The sequence below is a fragment of the Vanellus vanellus genome, assembly GCF_965231255.1.
Source record: "Vanellus vanellus genome assembly, chromosome: 14".
Classification (NCBI taxonomy): Eukaryota; Metazoa; Chordata; class Aves; order Charadriiformes; family Charadriidae; genus Vanellus; species Vanellus vanellus.
The window spans coordinates 9132567-9152869 of NC_138919.1; the positions used below are offsets into that span (position 1 = coordinate 9132567).

General features: G+C 39.9%; 1 protein-coding gene across 2 annotated transcripts in view; it reads right to left on the minus strand.

The window, feature by feature from the left end:
- Positions 1 to 459: 459 nt before the first annotated feature.
- The window catches only part of MYH11 (myosin heavy chain 11), a 63353-nt gene continuing 43509 nt past the window's right edge, over positions 460 to 20303 (minus strand). Inside the window, exons 18-43 of one of the 2 annotated variants that reach the window (XM_082490506.1) lie at positions 20086 to 20207; positions 19908 to 19977; positions 19603 to 19763; positions 18634 to 18742; positions 17150 to 17281; positions 16652 to 16858; positions 16119 to 16256; positions 15344 to 15467; positions 14670 to 14841; positions 13885 to 14097; positions 13595 to 13739; positions 13300 to 13506; positions 12129 to 12233; positions 11873 to 12025; positions 11193 to 11441; positions 10723 to 10935; positions 9809 to 10021; positions 8958 to 9119; positions 8070 to 8198; positions 7416 to 7504; positions 7054 to 7177; positions 6685 to 6893; positions 6018 to 6126; positions 5250 to 5422; positions 4098 to 4129; positions 1036 to 1166 (exon numbers count right to left, since the gene is read on the minus strand). In XM_082490506.1, the coding sequence (XP_082346632.1) occupies positions 4102 to 4129; positions 5250 to 5422; positions 6018 to 6126; positions 6685 to 6893; positions 7054 to 7177; positions 7416 to 7504; positions 8070 to 8198; positions 8958 to 9119; positions 9809 to 10021; positions 10723 to 10935; positions 11193 to 11441; positions 11873 to 12025; positions 12129 to 12233; positions 13300 to 13506; positions 13595 to 13739; positions 13885 to 14097; positions 14670 to 14841; positions 15344 to 15467; positions 16119 to 16256; positions 16652 to 16858; positions 17150 to 17281; positions 18634 to 18742; positions 19603 to 19763; positions 19908 to 19977; positions 20086 to 20207 (3756 nt within the window). In that variant the 3' untranslated portion in view covers positions 1036 to 1166; positions 4098 to 4101. Of the gene's footprint in view, positions 1167 to 4097; positions 4130 to 5249; positions 5423 to 6017; positions 6127 to 6684; positions 6894 to 7053; positions 7178 to 7415; positions 7505 to 8069; positions 8199 to 8957; positions 9120 to 9808; positions 10022 to 10722; positions 10936 to 11192; positions 11442 to 11872; positions 12026 to 12128; positions 12234 to 13299; positions 13507 to 13594; positions 13740 to 13884; positions 14098 to 14669; positions 14842 to 15343; positions 15468 to 16118; positions 16257 to 16651; positions 16859 to 17149; positions 17282 to 18633; positions 18743 to 19602; positions 19764 to 19907; positions 19978 to 20085; positions 20208 to 20303 lie in introns of both variants that reach the window. The other variant, XM_082490505.1, reaches the window with a different exon arrangement.

Below are 20303 nucleotides of genomic sequence, written 5' to 3' on the forward strand. Positions count from 1 at the left end.
GCTGTTTCTAATTGTTTTCAGTCTGCTTTAGAGACTTTAGTTGGAAATATCTGTATGCATACAGACTTCAAGGGTGGGTTCAGTTGCCTAAAGACAGACACTTAGGGCCCTGCCTGCTTTCCAGCTGCTGCACCAGAATGCTGCAGGTCTCCTGTGGGTCCTGTCTCATGTCTGTCAGCCCTTGGATATGTTCTAGGGCACCTCAGTTAGCACTGTGTGTCCATGAGGTAACCAAACCTCTCCCAAGTACTTCATGTCATTTTACATTCAGCTCAATGTGCTTTTTTTTTTTTTTATTCCTTCAAAAGCAATTGCTTAGGAGAAAATCAGTTTTTTGTTCTAATGATTACAGATGACCTTTTCTAAAAAGTATTTGAGTTGTAAAGAAGCTCTAGTGCATCCCCTGTTCCCTTCGAGCATGCTGTACTGCACACAAGTGACACCTGTACACAAGAATACTGGAGTAGTTTTTATAGCCTTTTATTAGTGTGTAAGCACATCCATGGTGCATATAAAACTGTAACAGTTGACTTAATTTGAACAAATGATACTTTATTTTTCAGTAAGTGATTAAAAAGGCACTTCCACCTTGTGAATGGTGCATCAGGGGTGTAGTAACCAGGAAAAAACCCTATATTAATCGAATACTCAAGACAAAATGAAAGTTTAAGAAAAGATTAACTGACCAATGCGTTTGTTTTTTTTTTTTTCCCCCCCACTGCAACAGTCTCTCAAATCCTGTGTAAACTATAGTTCACTGGGATTTAAATCATCTGAACTACTACAATTCTCTTTCTGGAAGATTTTCAAAGTGAATTACTCTGAGTGTTAACCCCCCCCCACCTTTGCAAATACACTTCATGGTAAAATAAGTTTTGGAGTACTCTATACATTGGAGACAAGGCAGTTGTGCTTTTATCATTGCCAGAGGAGTGGGTGTATGTGATCTTGACACTAAGAGTAGACTTATACAGTGCTAAATATTGTCCTCCCTCCACTTGCTGCAGTGCAATTTTTTTAAGCGTGTTTATTCACTGGCTTTTGTTCCATTGAAATCTCCATCTCTTGCATCCATTTCTTCATCAGCTCCATCTGTTGCATTCTCAATTACTCTTCTGCCTCCAGATCTACGGGGTGGGGCAAAAGATGCTGGCTCATTTCCCCTCCTGCAGTAAGAGAGAAAAAAATATTAAAAAAAATCAGATGTTAGGTCATTTTCAGTCCTCACAAATAAGCATAGAGTTTTATAACAGTACCTGTGGGGCTGATGTTTTTAAATGCAGAACAGCCAAGAGCTGTGGGCCTCTTACACAATTTTCTGTTCTGTAGCACGTACGAGTAATTTGTGGACAGGTTAAGGCTACCAGTTGCTTGGAACTGTGATGAGATTCCTGTTCTTGTGCTTAAAATTCTCCTCTAAATAGTTCATCTGCCCCAAATACGCCCTAGTCTTCCCTTCATTTCACCATTTTCCCCTATGGGGACTGCAACTGGTTGTGCTGGGAAGGGATGGGAAAGAGGGCTGCTTGTACCCACAACAGCAGGAGAGTGTCCTTCCTGTTCCTTTAGAAGAGCAAGGAGAGCGAGCGAGCTTGTGCTGGATTTCTGACCTGCAGTCTGTATAAGTTACTGAAGGCCCATGAGACCTGGGACTGGAGCAGTGCTGCGGATGTCAGCAGGCATTTTTGAGCCCACGCACAGTCCCTCTCTGCAAAGGCTGCGTTGGTCAGAGCGCCACAAGTGTTTTGATATGTATGGCATCCTGGGTTGTGAGTAGCTCCAATCTCTTTCCCAATGGATAGAGGAAACCATTGCTGCTTTGAAACTTGTAACGCGGGTGCTCACATTTCACAGTGCAAGTGTCTTGCAGAAGAGCTTACAGAAAATGCTTTTTCCCATCTTACCCCCTTTCCTCTCCCGTCTCCCTCCCATTCCCATATATTTCATAGCCACAGCCCAAGGCAGGGACACTTTGGTCCTCAAGGTTAATTTTTTGGGGAGGTGTGAGCAAGTGAGACAGAAGATGGGTTTGTCTCTTCTTGGCCTCCATTGCTACTGTGCTACAAAACACTTAAGTTTTGTAACATGGCCTCTCACTTGCCCCTCATTAAGCAAACCTTTGTAAAGGCTTGAGAGCACAAACATGAGAAATAAAATAAATTCATCATCACTGAATATTGTGCCAAAGTTACTAATTTGGTGTTAAATATATCTGACTCTGCACTTTTGGGTGCAGCAATTATGCATAAATATTTAAAGGCTTGTCTTGTCCTTGCAAAAGACTAAGCCGGTGGTGTTCTTTCTGAAGCAGCTATTTAAGTCCCAAGTTCAATCTTCCATACAAGGGAAGCAGGTGGGAACAGTGGCTGGACTAACTTATTTCAGAGGCAGAAATCTGTGTTTCCGAAGTGGAAATGTGACCTGTAGTCTGTTTTCCACAATTCTTCCCTTAAAATTCAGTGTGAGCAAGCAATTAGCTGGATAATAAAGCTTCATGTAAGATCTGCTGTTAGTTAACCTTAGTTGTTCTGGCGTTGACAGCATTGTATTGAACACAAATGTGTGTCATTTCTACCCTGGCATATTCTTGACAGAGTATAAAAGCAGTGTCTACTATTATATGATAGCAGATACTTCTTATTACTGTTTAACAAGAAAATTCCAGTTGGGTCACTAAATTTATTAATTCTTGTCAATAAAGGAGGAGCTCTTTATCCCTTTGGACTTCTGCTATCTGGATTCAATTCCTTGTGAGTCATTTGTAAGATAACTCTCTTTATGCTGTAGTAATTCACTGAAGTGCTATAAGAGAACATGGGACTGGTGGGAAGTAACAGCAGGAGTCTAACCAAATTATGTGGTGCAGTTTTGGCTACAAAGAAGTGAACTACGTATCGCACACTAACCACTTATTAACATAAACTGTTGCAGTATGCCTAAACTTAATACTTCTTTAAACTGGTATTGGCCCTGGGGATAAATACTTTTTGTTTACATCTTTTCCTATTAAACAGGTTTATGGGATTGATAATATTCATGTGGTCATTCGCATTAGTACCTTCAGAATAATGCGTATAGTTGAGACAAGTCTTAAGCATTAGTGTTTGCTTAGCGTCTCTGTATTTAATCTACCTTTGAACAAGTGCTGCTGGAGTAGTGCTTGAATAACAGTCTGACTGGAAATATTAGGCTGACTAAAAGGCACATGCAAGGACAAGACATCATCTTTAAATATTTGTGTATTCACAGCCAAATCCAGCATATGTAAAATAGAAGGTATACAAATATTACAAGGCAGTAGCTCTTTAATTTTTGCAACAGCAGGTATTATTCCTGTCTCCAAAGAATGTGATAAAGTATAATATAATGTTGTGCTGGGTTACAGTGTCGATATTAATTTCTGTGTCCATGCTTTACATTTTAATAACAGTAGACAAGCAATGTAATGTCTGCAAACTAGTTCTAAAAGCCTAAGTAATAGCCCTTTGTAAGCAATACAGGCACAGAGTGCTATGTAATGAAAGGCAAGATTTTCTCTTTTGTCTGTGACTGTGTGGTGTAAGTGTGATAAATCACATGCAAATAAAATCTTCCCAAATCTCAGGTGAGTTAGATGGGGTCTTAACCTTACAGTCAGCATTAAAATATGCATAAGAAATACTGTGAAATTCTAATGACATGCTGTGACACTTCATATTCATTAGTCCTTTTAATGAATTTTACTAATCAATGGTGTATTTGATTTGAAAAATTTTAATCTTTGTGGCTGTGCACAAAGATAAGGTGAAAAAAAGACTATTTTCATGCAAAAAAAAAAGTCAGAGTACTTTATTAGGTACTCTGTTGGTAGAGCTTGTGAGAATGCAACATTGGTAAGTCTACACCAGTACATAACCTACTTGTAAGAAAGATGTATCACTCATGAACAGCTGATGGTAGCTAAATTATTGTAATATTTGTCTCTTTTGATAAAACAGATTAATGCCAAGATATCCAAGCCTTCACAGTTTGCAGAAACCTCACATAATTTTTACTTGGGCCAAAGAAAATGGAAATTTGTGCAACACAAGCTAGCTGCAAAGTTGAAGGCATGGTACCTGCTTAGTCATGCGAAGGTTCCTGTGTCCCTCTGAAACAGAGATAAAGAGTCCCGGGCAGTTATACTAAGCACATGGTCATGATCAGAGGTAGGTAGATTACTTTTAAATAATTAAACAAAGTACATTACAGCCAATTACATTACATTTAGATAAAACAAAAATGAGCCTTATGCTATTCTATGTAAAAAGGGCTGGACACAGCCAGGAGCATGCACCACCCAAGGTGATGCTAATGGAAAAGGCTACCACATCCTTAACTTCGCTTTGCAGTAAATTCACATCTGAAGGTTCATGCACGTTACTGGTAAACACACTGGCAAACCGCTTCAAGAACACAACTAGGCAGGTGCTTTACTTTCATCTGAAATACTGTTGTGTTTAGGTAGAAAGCAAAGTTTTATGGTGTGATGATGCAGGTAGAGCAATTTCCTTATGATTGAAGCCAGCCTCTTTATTTCAGTGAGCTGGTGTTTTCAAACCCAGTGAGTGCAGGGGAACTCGCATACTGGGTATGTAGCTGACTAATCACGGCTTTATCTTTTTCCCCCGATCAGTTTTAACAAGAAATTGCAAAGGGACACTTTGATCTTTTCCTTGATCTGATGACATTGATTCCCTTTATGGTGAAGTCAAAAGAGACTTCATATAAAAAGAGAGTCATATAATGTGATTTGCCTTGCGTGCCCGTGATGTTGTCTGAGACTGTTTATGGTTGTCGTGTGAGAGTTGTGCATGTGTGAAAGTGTGAAAAGCACAAGCACTTCTACCCTTTTGTGACTGCTTCTGTACAAATAGATACAGCCAGTATATAAGGGGTGTTTTGAAAAGCAACCAAGCCTAATTCTGTTCCTATTTAAACCAACAGGAGTTTTGTTTAGGAAAAAAGTAAGGCCTGTGCCATGTTATCACAGCTGTTCATCTCACAGCTGAAATCCTGAGACTGTTGCAGTCTATGAAATGCACTCCACCCTCTGAATTTGGCCTTTTGTTGCATCTGCCAAGCTAATACAAGGAGTGAGTAACTCTGCAGCATTGTCAGTGTCTGTTCTTTACTTGAACAGACTTTTTTTTTTTTTCTTCTCTAGTTTATTTCCAAATTTCAAGGCTGTGAATGAGTGGGAACAGCTATCCCAAACAAGGGCACTCTACCTGAGCTTGCTCTTCAGTGCTGCAACCTCACGGCCCAAGGCGTCGTTACTCTCAGTAGCCTCATCCAGCTCTCTCTGCAGCTTCCTGCGGTTTGCGTTGATACGCTGAGACTCTTCCTCAGCCTCCTCCAGCTGCCTTTTCAGTTGCTTGAGTCGTGTGTTGCCCTTCTCGGCCTAAAGGGAAATTTTAGAGTAATACTTCAATTCAAAACAGATCTAATAGCTTTACATTCCTCACTTTAGTTTCATACTTCTCTTGAGAGTTTTACTGAAACATGGCCTGAATCAAAGGTAGAAGCTTAAAATCTAGAAAATGTGAAAATAACTTTGCTTTGTGGGAGTTGGTTTTGATGATACTGTATTCAGACACTACCTTGTTGTTTCTTTTGCTGCACCTCTGCTTTTCTGGTTTGCGGGTTGGTGTGCACTAGGTAAAGCTACAATTTTAAAACAAAATGTGTTCATCGTCTCCATTCATATACCAATAAGGATGTTGTGCATAGTCCTATATATTACTGTGCAGTCAGACTGTTGCAGCTGGCTGATTGACAAGGACTAGTGCTTTGGCACTTGAACCGTCATGGAAGAAGAATTATATTGTCCTGTCTTCTAGCAAAGGGCCGTATAGCTCTCCCAGCACAGAATCCAAGCAGACAGTCTGCTTTCTAGAGAGATTTCTTTGAGGCAGAACACAGAATCTTCCTTTCTTAGGGTAAGACCTGAAAGTCTCTGTGCCCCAGAATAAGACCCTCATGACACAGTCTGATACCTGATCTTTGTACTGCTCCGCTTGCTTTCTCTCGTCCTCCACCTGCAGCAATGCATCCTTCAGTTTCTTGTCCTTCTGGCGCAATGTCTTGGCTGCAGCCTGCTTCTCTCTGCAAATGACAGTGCAACATTTGGTGATGTGGAAGGTCTGTAGTCCAGGTGCCTCAGGCATGTTGCTCATGAAACTGGCACCAAGGACCCATATGTTAAAGGCCTTACTGAATTTAACAGATGAATTTTAAGCAAAACTTAACTGTCATGTTCTTCTGATCAAAACAAATATGTCTTTGCTATAGGCTAGAGGTGCTTCAGGAGATCTGTTCTAAAACATAAGGTGATTTCCTCAAGAAAAAAGCCTAGAAAGTGCACAATGTATTATGGCATTTAACCTGGCAGGGTCTTAGGGAAGTTACTTTAAAATGTAGGGGAGCAGATCCTTGCCTTTGATACCAATAGAACTTTTCAACAATAAAATGGTTCTTAATCAGGACATGCAACAACTCCAGTTACTGGCCCTATGTCTAAGAAATGTTAAGTGAGGGAGAGTCTTTACCAAGCCTTAATGGCACTGAGAACCTGATTATACAAATCCAGTATACCTTTGTTTACTTTTTGTCTCATTAACTGGAACAATAAATGCACAGCTGTGCCCTCTGGGAGACCAGTACCTGGCTTCCTGTTCCAGTTGCTCTTCCAGAGAAGCAATTTTGGCCTCCAGAGCAGCAATTGTACTTTTGAATTTGGACTTCACAGCTCCCTCCATCTCCTGCAGCTTACTCTTCAGCTCTTTGTTCTGCCTCTCCAGTTGCTGCCGAGCGTTTTCGTTCTTCTGTGCGGTTGAGCGCTCTGTTGCCAGCTCATTGTTCAGCTGCTCTGCCTGTGAGGGTGAGAATGGATGCTGTCAAAAGTGTTGTATGCTTTCAGAGAAATGACAGGCAGCAGTTTGGGGTGGCAATTCTCCAAATATTTATTCAGAACCACAAATAACTTCCGCTGGCGTACAAACAGAAAGTGACAGGTGCTGAAATGAGCTCTACCTGCTGTACCGCTTTCCTCATGCGATCACCCATTGCCTCTATGTTGCTTTGCTCCTCTTCTAGCTCTTCCTCCAGTTGGGCAATTCTTGCCTCCAGGCGCCGTTTCTCGTCCTGAAGGCTTGTCCTGTAAGTTTAAAGGTAATAAGTGTGTAGTTATGGCTCTGACCAGTTGAAACTATTACGAATTGCCAATAATTCATAAAGAAAAGAGAACTAGATATTTCAATGAAACTGTTCGAATGTGTGCATGTTGTGTTGTCAAGACCAGATGGCTGTTGGGAGAGGAACATAACTTCTCTTGGCAGCCATGCAATGTTCAGCAGCTTGTTTACAGCCTTGTGAGTAATCCACTCTATTCCTACCTTCCAGAAGTAGCGCTTGCAAGTTCCTCTGCCATCTCTTCTTTCTCCAGATCCGCTTGTTTGCGAGCTCTTTCTGCAGCAGCCAGATCCTAGGAGGAAAGGAAAAGGCAGCGTAGTAAAGAAATGAGAAAGTAAGTGTTCAGAAAAACAGTTATAGCATGATACACAGGACTGTAAACTTTCTAAAACTGGTATAAGGTGGGTTGTCTTGTTATAATGGAATAAATTCTTGTCATATCATAAATCCTAGGGGAGTACAATGAAATATACTTTATCCAGCCTGTCAGCTGGTTTCTATTTTATTGGTTTTAGTCACAAGATTGCCATTTAATACATGTAGGAATAATAGCACTAACAAGACTTCAGGAATTTATAGCTATTGAAAACAATTTGTGTTGGATCATACAGTTCACTTGCCTTTAAGGCTGGTCAACTATGCCTTCCTCCAAGGTAATTTTTGTCCACTTAATCTGGCTATGCTCAGATGTAGATCCAACAACTTTAGTGGAGTGCATGGGGCACGTGGAACTTGTAACAAGTGTTGCTTATAGTTTTCCATCCCCGGTAGCTGCTATTTTATTTCATTGCAGTTCTGTTTTGCTACTGAAGGTCACACATAGTCTGCTTCATACTGCTCTAAGTTTCCCACTTTACCTCTTGAAGCTGGATGAGTTCTGCTTCCAGGCCCTTTGCTTTCTTCTCGTTTTCTCTGGCTGTAGCAAATATTTCTTCTCTGGCAGCCCGTGCATCGTCCAGCTCTCGTTGGTAGTCCTTCATTTGAGCCTTGTTGAAAAGAACAAGAGAGTTTTATTTTTGTCTGCCTTTACTACAGTTTCAGTAGAAAGAAGTTTGGACAGAATAGAACACATACACATTTATGTAGTCATAATGCCTGCTTAAATTTATATTTTCTGGAGAGATCAGCTAACATATTGGAAAGCTCTGAAATGCTAATCCAAGAAGAGCGATGCTTCCACTCACACTGCAGCTTTTGTAGTGCCTATTGTCCTTATTTCTTCTGAATATTCGAGTACATGTGCAGTCTTAATCTTTCTGATACCTCCCTTTTTGTTGATTAGCTGTCAGCATGTGACAGAACAGTTGATATGGAGACTTACAGTATAAATAGGAAAATGTTAATTCAGAGACAACATGACTTCTGAACAGTCTTTTATGTTTTTGAGTCAAGCGTTAGAACCAGGATTGAAGCTCTGTAATAGATTTTATCCTGTAGCCCTTTCTCTACGTGGGAATCTATGTTTTTCTTCATGTGGATAAGTCAATAGCAGATGAGTGCTGGCCAGAGAATTTTGCAAACTCTCTGCAATGATAAAATAAAGATTTTTATGGTTTGCCATGTAAAGCTTTCCATTGTCATTCAAACTGAGCATTACAATACAGATCCTTGAATCTGTGAGTCTAGCTAAAAGTCCCCTTCTAACCAATCATGTGTAATGGGTATTCACAGGTGTCACCTAATTTTCATATTGTAGCTGTACAAAAGACAGCAGTGGGAAAAACTGGATTTGTGGGGTTACATACCTGCAATTTGCGAAGTTGTTTGATGGCTTCTTCCCGAGCTTTATTAGCAGAATCAGCTTGGCTTTCCAGATCTTTAACATCAATCTCCAGCTTCTTTTTGGCTGCAGCTGCCAGGGCACGTTGCTTCCGTTCATCTTCCAGTTCTGTTTCATATTCATGGAGCTGATCATTGAAGAAAACAACTTAAGTTTAGGAAAGCCCTTTAGCACTCAGACACTCTGTGCATGTCTGAATAATATGTACAGCCTCCTATATCTCTATTAATTGTGATTTCACTGGCATTTAAAATACATTTCCATTTCGTCCAAAAAGTAAAGATTCTTGAAAGGAGTCAGCAATTTGGGTTCTATATTTGTGGAAATATGTCTGTTACAAGGTGATGACTATCATAGTTGCCCTTGCTCTCACAACACTACTGTATACAAATAGGCCTCGTCCTGTCCGTTTTCATTTCCAGTGCTTTTGTATCCATCCAGTGTACCTTGGGAAGGCAGATATATTAGAAGCTGTCTTTTTTCACTTGCGTTGACAATATAAGGAAGGTTCCTCTGACCATGTCAGAAAAAAACAATTCATATGTTTTATACTATACTGGATGTAGTGTTAAATTGCTATATCTGTTGGCAATTGTGCACCTGCTACTAAACCAGGAAAAAAACCTGTTATGCGGTTTTGTGCCTTTTCTAGTACAATAATATACTTTTAAAAAATTATTATTAGTATTTGCCAACAACAAGGCAATGTAATGTTTTCTTTTCATTATGGTATGGTGCTTTTAATAATGGCATGAGGCTGGGGACTTTCAACTGGCTTGGTTAGATATTTACGAAGGCAATAATAAGGAATAGTACCTGTTTAAGGAGTTGTCTTCTCTTCTCCTCATTCTGTTCATCTCTGGCTTGTAAATCTCTTTCAAACTGGCCTTTCAGGGCCTGCATGTTAACCTCCAACCTGAGTTTGGCATCTTCAGCAGCCTGTAGCTCATCCTCTAGCTCTTCTAATTGTGTCTTCATCTCTTCTACTTGCTGTTCAAGGGTCCGTTTAGATTTCTCCAATTCGTGGACCTTTCAAGCAATGAGAATTTAATAGAATTGTTATTAAAAACTAAAAATAATTCTAGTTAAACACAGTCTACCTGCAGTATAAGCCACATTTGAAAATATCAGCTGTTGACAATGAATGAACTAATTTGCACTGAAAATGGTAAATTATAATTTTTTGTACACTTAGAAATCTGTCTTAAAATAACCTGAGATTCTCTTTATCCGGAACTTTCATTTTTAATGTAGTCAAGTATCATAATTGAATTTATTTAGTATTAAAAGTAGTATTATCATGTCACTGTAATAAAAGAAAAGAAGTGATTGGCAATGCGTCAGTGGAAATTTGCTGTAGCTATACAAGTAAATGTTAGGCTGGTGGCAAAGTCAAATATAACTAATAAAATCAGATTTGCAAAGTTTACAACTTCAAAGCTGCTTAATAAACTAGTAAATTATTTAGAATCTCCTTAATGTTTTTTCAGTCTTAGAAATCAATAAGAAACTTCTTCATGCTTGAAGTCATGTTAAAAATAAAGACGTTCACCAACTGTCTTGAAAGTTTGGGCACAAATGGAATAACCTTTGAATTCTATATGAAATATCTGATCTTACTGAATGGATTTGTGTGCTACAGACAATTTCCCGCACTGAAAACAATGATCTGTTTGTTAGCTGCTATTTTAAGTTATTGTTGTGGAAATTGTTCGAGGCCCAAAACTTACGTTCTTGCCAACATCATCTTTGGAGCTAACAAGGTCTTCCATTTCAGCTTTCAACATTTTGTTCGTTCTCTCCAGTTCTTCTTTGGCTTCCAAAGCCTCTTCAAGTGCTCGGGCCAATGACAAAGCCTTTGTTTCTTTTTCTCTAGCTTCAGCTTCTGCTCTGTCCCTTTCGTCTGCATATTTTGAAGAGATGTTCTTCTCTTCAGCTAGCATCTGTAAAAAGGTAGTGTTAATACAGGAAGTCATTAGTAATAGGGTTTTTCCATTGCAACTGTCTTGTCAGTTGTTAGTGACAGAGGAAAAATCTCTGCTTTTTGATAAATGTATATAAATACAATATTAACCAGTGTATGCGTAATTAAATTTTACTTTATTTTTTGTCCCTGCTTTATCTTTCACTAAACCAGTGGAGTCTGAGTTCCCAGAGAAGTTAAGTGATAACATAGCAACAGAGAATCTTAAATCCATACCTGATCAAACTTCTTCTGTTTCTTCTCCAGGTTGGAGACCAGCTGACGCTGGTTGTCTAAGTCCACCACCAGGTCATCCAGCTCCTGCTGGAGTCTGTTCTTGGTTTTTTCCAGTTTGTCATAAGAAGCAGCCTTTTCCTCAAACTGTTGTGTGAGACTTTCAATTTCCTTCTGGAGTCTCTTTTTGCCTTCTTCCATAGTTTCTACTGTGCTGGAATATTCCTGTAGCTTCTTCTTAGAGTCAGAGAGCTGAAATTTGAATTCAGAGGACAAATCTTTATAGCAGTGACAACAAAGCTTGGCAGAGAAGACGGCCAGGAGATAACCAAGGCCCAGAAATCTTATCTAATTTGACCCATGTGAAGCTAGTGACCAGTTACCCATCACCCAGCCTTCAAAATGTGAGGCAGACCACAGACCTAGTATGTGCATACAGGTCTAGTGTGCAAGACTATCTTGGGAGCTACCTTGCATTTGTACCTGTCCTAGAGATCACACTTTAAAAAACAGGGAGCCTGCTGGCTCCATTGTGGAACTTCACTGATGCCACTTGGGCTAACAGCACTAGTTCCCTGAAGGCCCATGTACTGTGCTGGGATAGTTTTAGAGATCCGAAACCTCTGGAATTACTGAAAAAACTCTCAGTGATGGAACTACTGATCTAGCTATGGCACTGATACCTGTATTGTCAGTGTTGAAATATGTCTCTCCAGATTTTGTTTTGCTTCTACTTCTTCATCCAACTGCTCTTGCAAGCTGTTCTTCTCATCCTCTAACTGACGAAGCTTGGTAGACACATTTAGCTTCTGCCGCGTTTCTTCCTGAAGCAGCTCCTACAGTCACCATATCAACCGGCAGAACAGTCAATTAGTTTAGGTCTATTTATAGTGCATTTTATAAACATTGCAGGTGAGTTGACACTGGATGAAAGTTTACCTGTGTATCTTGTAGCTGAGATCCTAAGGTTGCAACATCTTTGGTCAATTTGATTGTCTTGCTTTCTGCTTCATTGAGCAAGCCAGTAACGTTTTCAACCTCAACCTGTGCGACACAACAGTGAGTAAACTCAGTTATTTTGCACAACTTCAAAATCTTCCTCCAAACTCTAGATTGAAATCTTATCATTGAACGGGATCTGTGTCTGCTCCTGTGCTTCTGGGTCATATCAAGCACCAACAGTATTTCTAGCTTAACTGGAATTCACAATTTTGCCATAATTTTTTTGGACAATACGTGGGATTTAAGTCCAATGGAACTAAATCCTGCACACAAACTCTGCAGTGTCTGCATGTGTCATCTTTGCGACCTGTGTATTAACACTCCCAAGTCCTAATACCATTTTTGTCTAGTTTACCTTAGTATTTTATGACTATACGTCAAAACATAGTAATATTCATAAGGCAATACTAGTTTACTCTTTTCAATGAATTGCAAAGGGGAACGTTGGGGTGTTTTTGTGGATTTTTCTTCCTCTTCCTAAGTTTGAAAGAAGTTGATGCATTTTGATTATATTTCCTTATTTATTCACGAATTTAAAATAATAAAAGCTTACTGCTGCTATGGGCAAAGTTGCAACAATAAGCTTGATTAGTATTGCTGGACACTGAATATCTACTAAAGAACCATTTTACATTATCTTTAGTTATTTCTTATTAGACACTAAATCATAGATAAGTGAACATTCTCATTTCATTGTCACTTTTTCTGAGCACCTTATGTATTTAATATCTGCCTAATCCATTTCCAGAGACCACATTCCTATCAATGTTCCCCACAACCCAAAAATGAATGAACAGAAAGAAACTCTGTAAAACATGCAACACAGTCATTGAACCAGTGGTGGCATTACAGACTGCAGCCTGTACAGAGGGATAATGAGACTAAGAGCTCTCACTTTCTGTGAGACAGAGTGGTTGTAATTGTTTAATTGTGTGATAACTGAGGTAGAAATTCAAGGTGGGAACCCTACAGATAACAAAAAAAAAAGAAGAGCATTTCAGCAGAAGTCAACAGGGCTGGGGTTCCTCTAGGTATACCCTCACAGAACAGTCTAAATTGGTCTTCTCAAGCCCAAGGTATCACAGCAAAAGGTCAAACTCCTTCCTACCTGTAACTTATGAACTTTTTCATTGAGTTCTGTCCGAACACGCTCTCCATCAGTGTATTTGGACTGTAATTCTTGCAGCTGTACTTCCAGCTTCTTCTTTTTGTGCTCCACATCTTGTTTGGCCTGATTCAGGCTCCTGACTTCATTAGCCAGATCAGCGTTGTCTTTCTCCAGTGTCTGTTTGGTCTTATCCAAGTTTGCTTTAGCCTAAAAACATGAAGTGAAGAAAGATAATCTGTAAAAGGAAGACATGTTTTCTAGTGGATAGTTTTCAATAAGATGGATTTCTGATTACCCGTTTAAATTGTTCCAGCTGCTCTGTTAGCTCTTCCACAGCTTGGGTATGCTTTTGCCTCATCTCCTGGACCTGGGCTTCATGAGTTCGAGTCTCCTCCTCCAGAGCTCTCTTCAGCACTGTGACCTCTTGTTCACGCTTTGCTCTGGAAGGTAATACACATAAATGGAGCAGCAGCAGATAAGAGTGTTCCAGTCACTGGGGAAAAAAGTACTACTGCACAGTTACTAGGCAGTATAGTACTGAGCTTGGTGACGTTTATTTTTGGCCCATGCGCTACGTCTCCATACCTGAGCTCTTGCTGGGTGGCTGTGGTATCCAAAGTATCCTCAAGCTCTGTCTTGAGAGCCTCCAGTTCTTCACCTAGGTCTCTCTTCTGTTTTTCTGCTTTGTTTCTTGCAGCCCTCTCAGACTCCAAGTCTTCCTGGAGATCAGAGATGTGAGATTCCAATTCACGGATCTTCTTGAGGGCATTGTTCTTCTGACTAGTTTCCTCTTCAAGCCTGAGAAGAGAGTATATAATTTTATATATTAAAAAAAAAAAAAATCTTTTCACTTTGAGGAAATCAGTATACAGAGATTAAAGGTTTATAGGTTTGAGCAAGAAAGCAGGGGAACTGATGCAAAAAGGATCTGGCAGCTGTACTTTATCAAGATGCAATTCCTGGAGGTGCTGATCAGCCAATTCAGCAAAAGTTTTTGTTGAGTGTTGCCCGTCTTAAATTTATACAGAAAATCCACTGAGACTCTGGAATGGGTCAAGGTCAGACTCAAGTAATTTCTGCCTTTTGCCTATGAAGTATGTTGTTACACTTCATTCTTTACTTGACAGCACTGCCAATGCCATTGGGAAGAGGAGTTTTCCTTGATATCTAGAGGTAAGATTATATGTCTATGGGCAAAAAAGAGTATCATTATTTTTTGTAACAGGAAACTTGGAAAATGGGGAAAGCATGCAGGGTGGATGTAACCGAGAGATGAGATTCATGACTGCAGCATCTCAGTGTCTGGAAAGGGAAGAAACATATGTTCCATCCTGGGTTTTCAACCTGTGTGCAGGTTCAGGAGTGAATACCTGGCTAGAGCAGCCTGCAGCTCTTCCTCCTTCTTGGCTAGCTGTGCCTTCAGCTCAGCAATTTGTGCCTGGAGCTCTGCAATTTGCTCATGTAGATCACTCGATTCCCCTTCCAACTTCCTCTTTGTTTTCTCCAGTTCTTGCCTGCTCTTCTCTTCTTTCTTCAGTCTCACTGAAAAAGTAAGGATTTTGGTTATGGGAGTGTGTTAGTGCAAGGAGTCCTTAATCTGATCTTGAACTTAGGCAAAAAAATGTTCTGGTCTCCAGTGAGGCCATACATTTAACTACAAGTCACTGTGTTGCTGAAGCAACATGCGATACCTTACTGTCATCACTTATTTCTAGTCACCCCAAAGAATCATTTATTTATGTTTCTCCAGAAGCATCAATTTTTTCCCAATTTTCTCTCATCTACTCTTTCATATGTTAGAAAAATAAAGGTATCTATGGTTTATGCACCCTGGGGTTCTGGTGATTCTCATGCACAAAATGGCTCCAGCAGAAGAAATTTGGAAAACACCCCACACATTTTTTAGAAGTTCTCTCTGGATTCTGTGTGCGGGTTGGGTTTTTTTTTGGTGTTTTGGGGTTGGTTGGTTTGTTTGTTTTGTGGTTTTTTTTTTTGTGTGTGCTAAGGGAAAAAACCTGATGTAAACCACTTTTGTTCGTATTACCTTCAAGTTCTGAAATCATTGATTCATGTTTGTTTTTCAGCTTGGTAAGATTTTTGGCTTTTTCTTCTTCTTCTGCAAGATTTGTTGTTAGATCACTTATTCTTTCCTCAAGGAGTTTTCTTTCCTTAAGAAAAATAAAATACTTCTGTTAACAAAAGTGTCTGTCATTGGTGATTGTGAATCAACTGTTTGCCAACAAAAAATGTCCAAGATACTGTCTTTTTATGCTGTGTTTCTTGAGATTGTAGTGATACATTTCAATTTGTCAATTACAGAGGAGCTGAGGTGTGGTGCCTACAACTTCCATATTCTCTAATCTGCTGATATTAAAATCTTGTGCTCACTCCATTGGTTGGTAAGTACAGGGCCCAGTTCAGAGGAGCATCCCCTTTCAAAAAATACTGGAATACATGCTTACTTCTATTTTTAATCATTAAGTTTGGTTGAAATTAGTTGAAAACCAAGAGAATTATTTACTCTGCTTGGGGCCCAGAAGACATGTATTCCACTGATTGTGCTTGACTGCTGTGAGTATTTTGCTTGAAGATATTATTACCACAACAGACCTCAAAACCAGTAGTTTCACACGATTTTGAATTGTTTAAGCATGGAAAAAAATCAGAAACTTGTTTGATAAAGGCTGGACTGATGGTCTAATGAATCTGTACACCCATGAGACTATATAGTCAAGAGTATTCCTATTCTAGCAGAAGAGAAGGTTTTCTCTCATCTTGCACTATTTTCACAAAGTAAGAAAATGGACCACAATGCTTACCTTGGTTAGCTTGTTATTCTGGTCTTCCATTATGAGGATATCATCTTCCATTTTCTTTATCTTGCCATCTGCTGTTACTTTTTCAAGTTGCAGTTTCTGCCTTGCAGCTTCTTCCTCTTCTAGCTGTTCCTCAAGGTCCTTTGAGGGGGAAAAAGAGACCCAGAAAACATGAGTTCTGGAAATAAAATACTGCTCAGATTATAGGAAATGCTTAATGTTTGTCACTGCATGTGGAGTATGTTGTAGACTTTGTTGTTTTCATTAAGAACTAGACAGTCTGTAATGCTTGGCGATTTAGAAGGAAATAATTGTTAGAATAATTTTTAGAGAAAATATTTAAAACTGAAATGGGGAAGAAGAGAACTCGGGAGGGAAGGGCATCAATTGATTGGTTTTACTTCAGTGCCACAGACACATGTTCTACAGAGGGCTGTGTAGCAAGCACTTTCATAGGGTCTGAGGTTTGCCATTCTCCATTTTTTTCTCTGTGCATTACAAGTTATTGTCTGTATTTGTCATGTATGCCTCCTTACCAGCATTTGTTGTTGCATCTTTTTCTTTTCTGCTTGCAGCTGCTGGCTGCGCTCCTCCTCTTCCTCAATTCTGGCTTCCATCTCATGCAGAATCTCCTCCAGCTCTTGTTTCTTAGCAGCTAAACGGACTCTCATCTCTTCAGCTTCAGCATACAGTTCAGTTTCTGCTTGAAGCTGTTCCTGAAGGAGGTTCTTCTCTTCACAAAGCTACGCAAATAAAATGGGTAGGAAATTAAGACTAAGATTGTGAATTGCCCCACAGTGTCTTTTTGTTGGATAGTCCCAGTGCACGGGCAGGCAGCTCTACCACAGGTTCTTTTGTGGACGTTGGGCCACTGCTGAAATAACTGGGAGTTTGTCTGTACGGAACTTTTGTTCTGGACCGTGGCTGTGAATACACTTGTGATTACAAAGAAAAAAGACACCTTTATTGTAATAGCTGCTAGAAATGGTGACAGAACGGCTAGCGTTTCCCAGAGGCTCAGGGCTGTAAATCACCTGTGTGTGTTTCAGTTCCAGCTCCTTCAATTCACTCTCTGCTTTTTGTTGTCTTTCCTTTGTTTTTTGTAGTTCTTCATCCTTGGCTTGCATTTCTTCCTCTTGGCGGGTGACTTGCAGCAGTGGTTTCACCTGAAAATAGAGAGGTTTTTTTAAGAACGTTTCCTGTCAGTATTTATGTTATTGAGCATGGTACTTAAAGGTGCCAGGCTGACTGGCACTAATGGTAGCGCTGCCTGTTGTTCCTCAGGTAGTGGACAAATACTGTCCAGCCAAACTTGATGTAAGCATCTTTAAACCAGCAAGCCACAACAGTGTTGCGCTTGGCCATCTCAGTGTTAATTCTTGGAGCCTTGTGAGCATCTCTGCCTCCGTTAGTGTCACTTTTTGAATGGCTTCAAGCCTGTCTCTGTCCATTGATAATGCATAAAAGCTACATCTTCTGCATAGAAAGGCAATGTGCACATGCACGTGTGTTACTGCCTATTTCTGATTGGAGAGGAGGTTGCTGTCAATGCAAGTAGGAACAGTTTTCTGTATCCAAAATGAAGGCCATTCTTGGGGGGAAAAACAAAAACAAACCCCAAACAAACAAAAAAACCCAAACAAACAAACAAACAAACAAAAAACAAAACAAAAAACCAACCCGGGCCTCCTGAATAGGAAAATAAACTTAATTTTCTTGAGTGCCTAGCAGGAAAATGTTTAGTGTCCCAATTAGGGAACTCCTGAGCTACAGAGTCCCCCATAGATACAAAACGTGTTCACAGAACTCAATTTTACTGTCTTCTCTTTACCCACCCCTGTGAAATTATTTCATTTTTGGCAATTAAAAAAAGTCCCCAAACATGTAAAATCTTTTATTAATCTCTGCTTAACTAGTTTCTTTTCTTCTCAAGCTAGAACTAACTTTAATGTTAATGGCATTATATAACTCTCCAGAGTATCTCTGACCCAAAATTTTGTGAAGCTAATAATGGAATCATCTAGGTTGGAAGGCAACTTTAAGGTCATTGAGTCCAACCACCAACCTAACACTGCCAACACCATCACTAAACCATGTATCTAAGCACCATGTCTACCTGTCTTTTACATACCCCCAGGGATGGCAATTCTACCACTTCCCTGGGCAGCCTGTTCCAATGTTTGACAACCCTTTTGGTGAAGAAATTTTTCCTAATATCCAATCTAAACCTCCCCTGTGCAACTTGAGGCCCTTTCCCCTCGTCCTATCCCTTGTTACTTGGGTGAAGAGACTGACTCCCACCTCCTACAACCTCCTTTCAGGTGGTTGTAGAGAGCGATAAGGTCTCCCCTCAGCCTCCTTTTTCCAGGCTAAACAACGCCAGTTCCCTCAGCTGCTCCTCATAATGAGGCTTTTGATATCAGCTGCGATGGACTTTGGAACAAGGAGTGTGCCTGACATGATATGCCTCATTTCTTTTGGAAAGCTGAGGAGAGATTTGCCGATAGCAGTCACTCACTTTAGTGAACAGTCTCCACCATTGCCAGTTCCTCAGCTTCAGATAGGCAGCACAATTTCTTTGGATAACCTTCATTGCAGTCAGCTGTTGCTGTCTCTTGGCAAAGGCTCTGTGATTAAAAACATAAAGCAAATTTGTTCAATCTGAGAGTGTAAGGTGTCTGCAAGGTATGCACATTAACAAAGAAACTCTGGCATGAGAGTCTGCTGATTAGCCACATGGTTTAAGAAGTCTGGCACAAATCCTTTTGACACTTAAACAGTGCCTGTGCTTTCCTGAGGAAAGGTGGTAACTGTTTAGCTTTCTGGTATTTTATTTAGTCTTCTGGTTTTTAACTGTTTGCACTCCACAGGTAGGCACAAACCACAAAGTATAGATCTAGTTCTGGTTGTGAACATCTTTCCAGAGTACACAGGCATTCAGAGCTTGCATTGGTCATCATTCTTGAAACCTATTATATTTAAATTTCTTTGCTCAGCAATTTGAAAGCCTTGGTAGTATGCAGAAAAGGGGCATTATTGTTAAAAGTTTTGTGATATACGTTAACTGAGATTGTGCTAGATGATCAGTGCTTCATGCCCAAGCTGTGTAAGAAATGATTTTATGTTTTACAAATGCCAGTGGTGCTGCTACTTGTGATAGTGCATAAGATTCTAGTTATAGGCTAGGATGCTCCTTCTCCCGCTTGTACAAACACATGTTTAAATGATGGATCATTGCCTTAGACAGCTTACTGTACAGAGGGTGTAAGTATCCTCATAATGTAATTGCTTCCCTTTAATTATACTAATAAGCCTCTTCTGGGCAGGAAGTGAGTCCTTCATTGGAAACAAATTGAGTTCTAATGCAATAGAAATAATAAATGGTAATAAAATGTCTTAATATCTTCAGTTTGTTATACATTGAACTAAAGGCTACTGTAGATACTCTGCTGCAGAAGACATTCTTTTTGTTAGTACATATTCTTACTTTCTTGCTAGGTAGCCTCGGCACTGAGCCTGGAAGGTGATAATAACGTCTGTGATCTTCAGGTCTCTCTCTTCTTCCAGGTGAGCCAGAACACCAGTTCTGAAGAAGATTTTACTCTGTCCAATTCTGTACAAGTTGGGATCAAGTTCTAATGCTTTGATCTGGAGGAAAAGATGGATATTTGTTAACTCCAGTGCTGAGGTTTAGGGCATCAAAAATTACTTCTCATTTCTGTTCACTCTCAACAGCTTTTCTATAAGTAGTATAGACCTTATTATCAATAGGATCAAAAATGCTTTCCTCACCATCAGTATGCAAGCCTGCTTCCCATCCATGAATCCTTTAGGAATAGCATTTGCAGCAAGAATTTCATATCTGCCAAAAGATGGTGATGTTAGGGAGGCTGAAACGCATCAGATTATTTTGTACAAACATGTACACCATGATTAAACCCAGAGTTAGGACTGAGTGAGGGATTCCTACCGCTGACGGAACTCCTGGAAGACAATCCTGTTGGGGAATCCCTGCCGGCAGATACGAATACCTTCCAAGACACCATTGCAGCGCAACTGTTCCAGCACTAAATGTGCATCAAGTTTGCCAGCCTGAAAATGGAACGGAAAGTATTTTTAGCACAGTATAAATTTACAAAACTGTTACCAGCTGCGTATCTATGTTTGAAGGCATCATTCAGCTCTGCG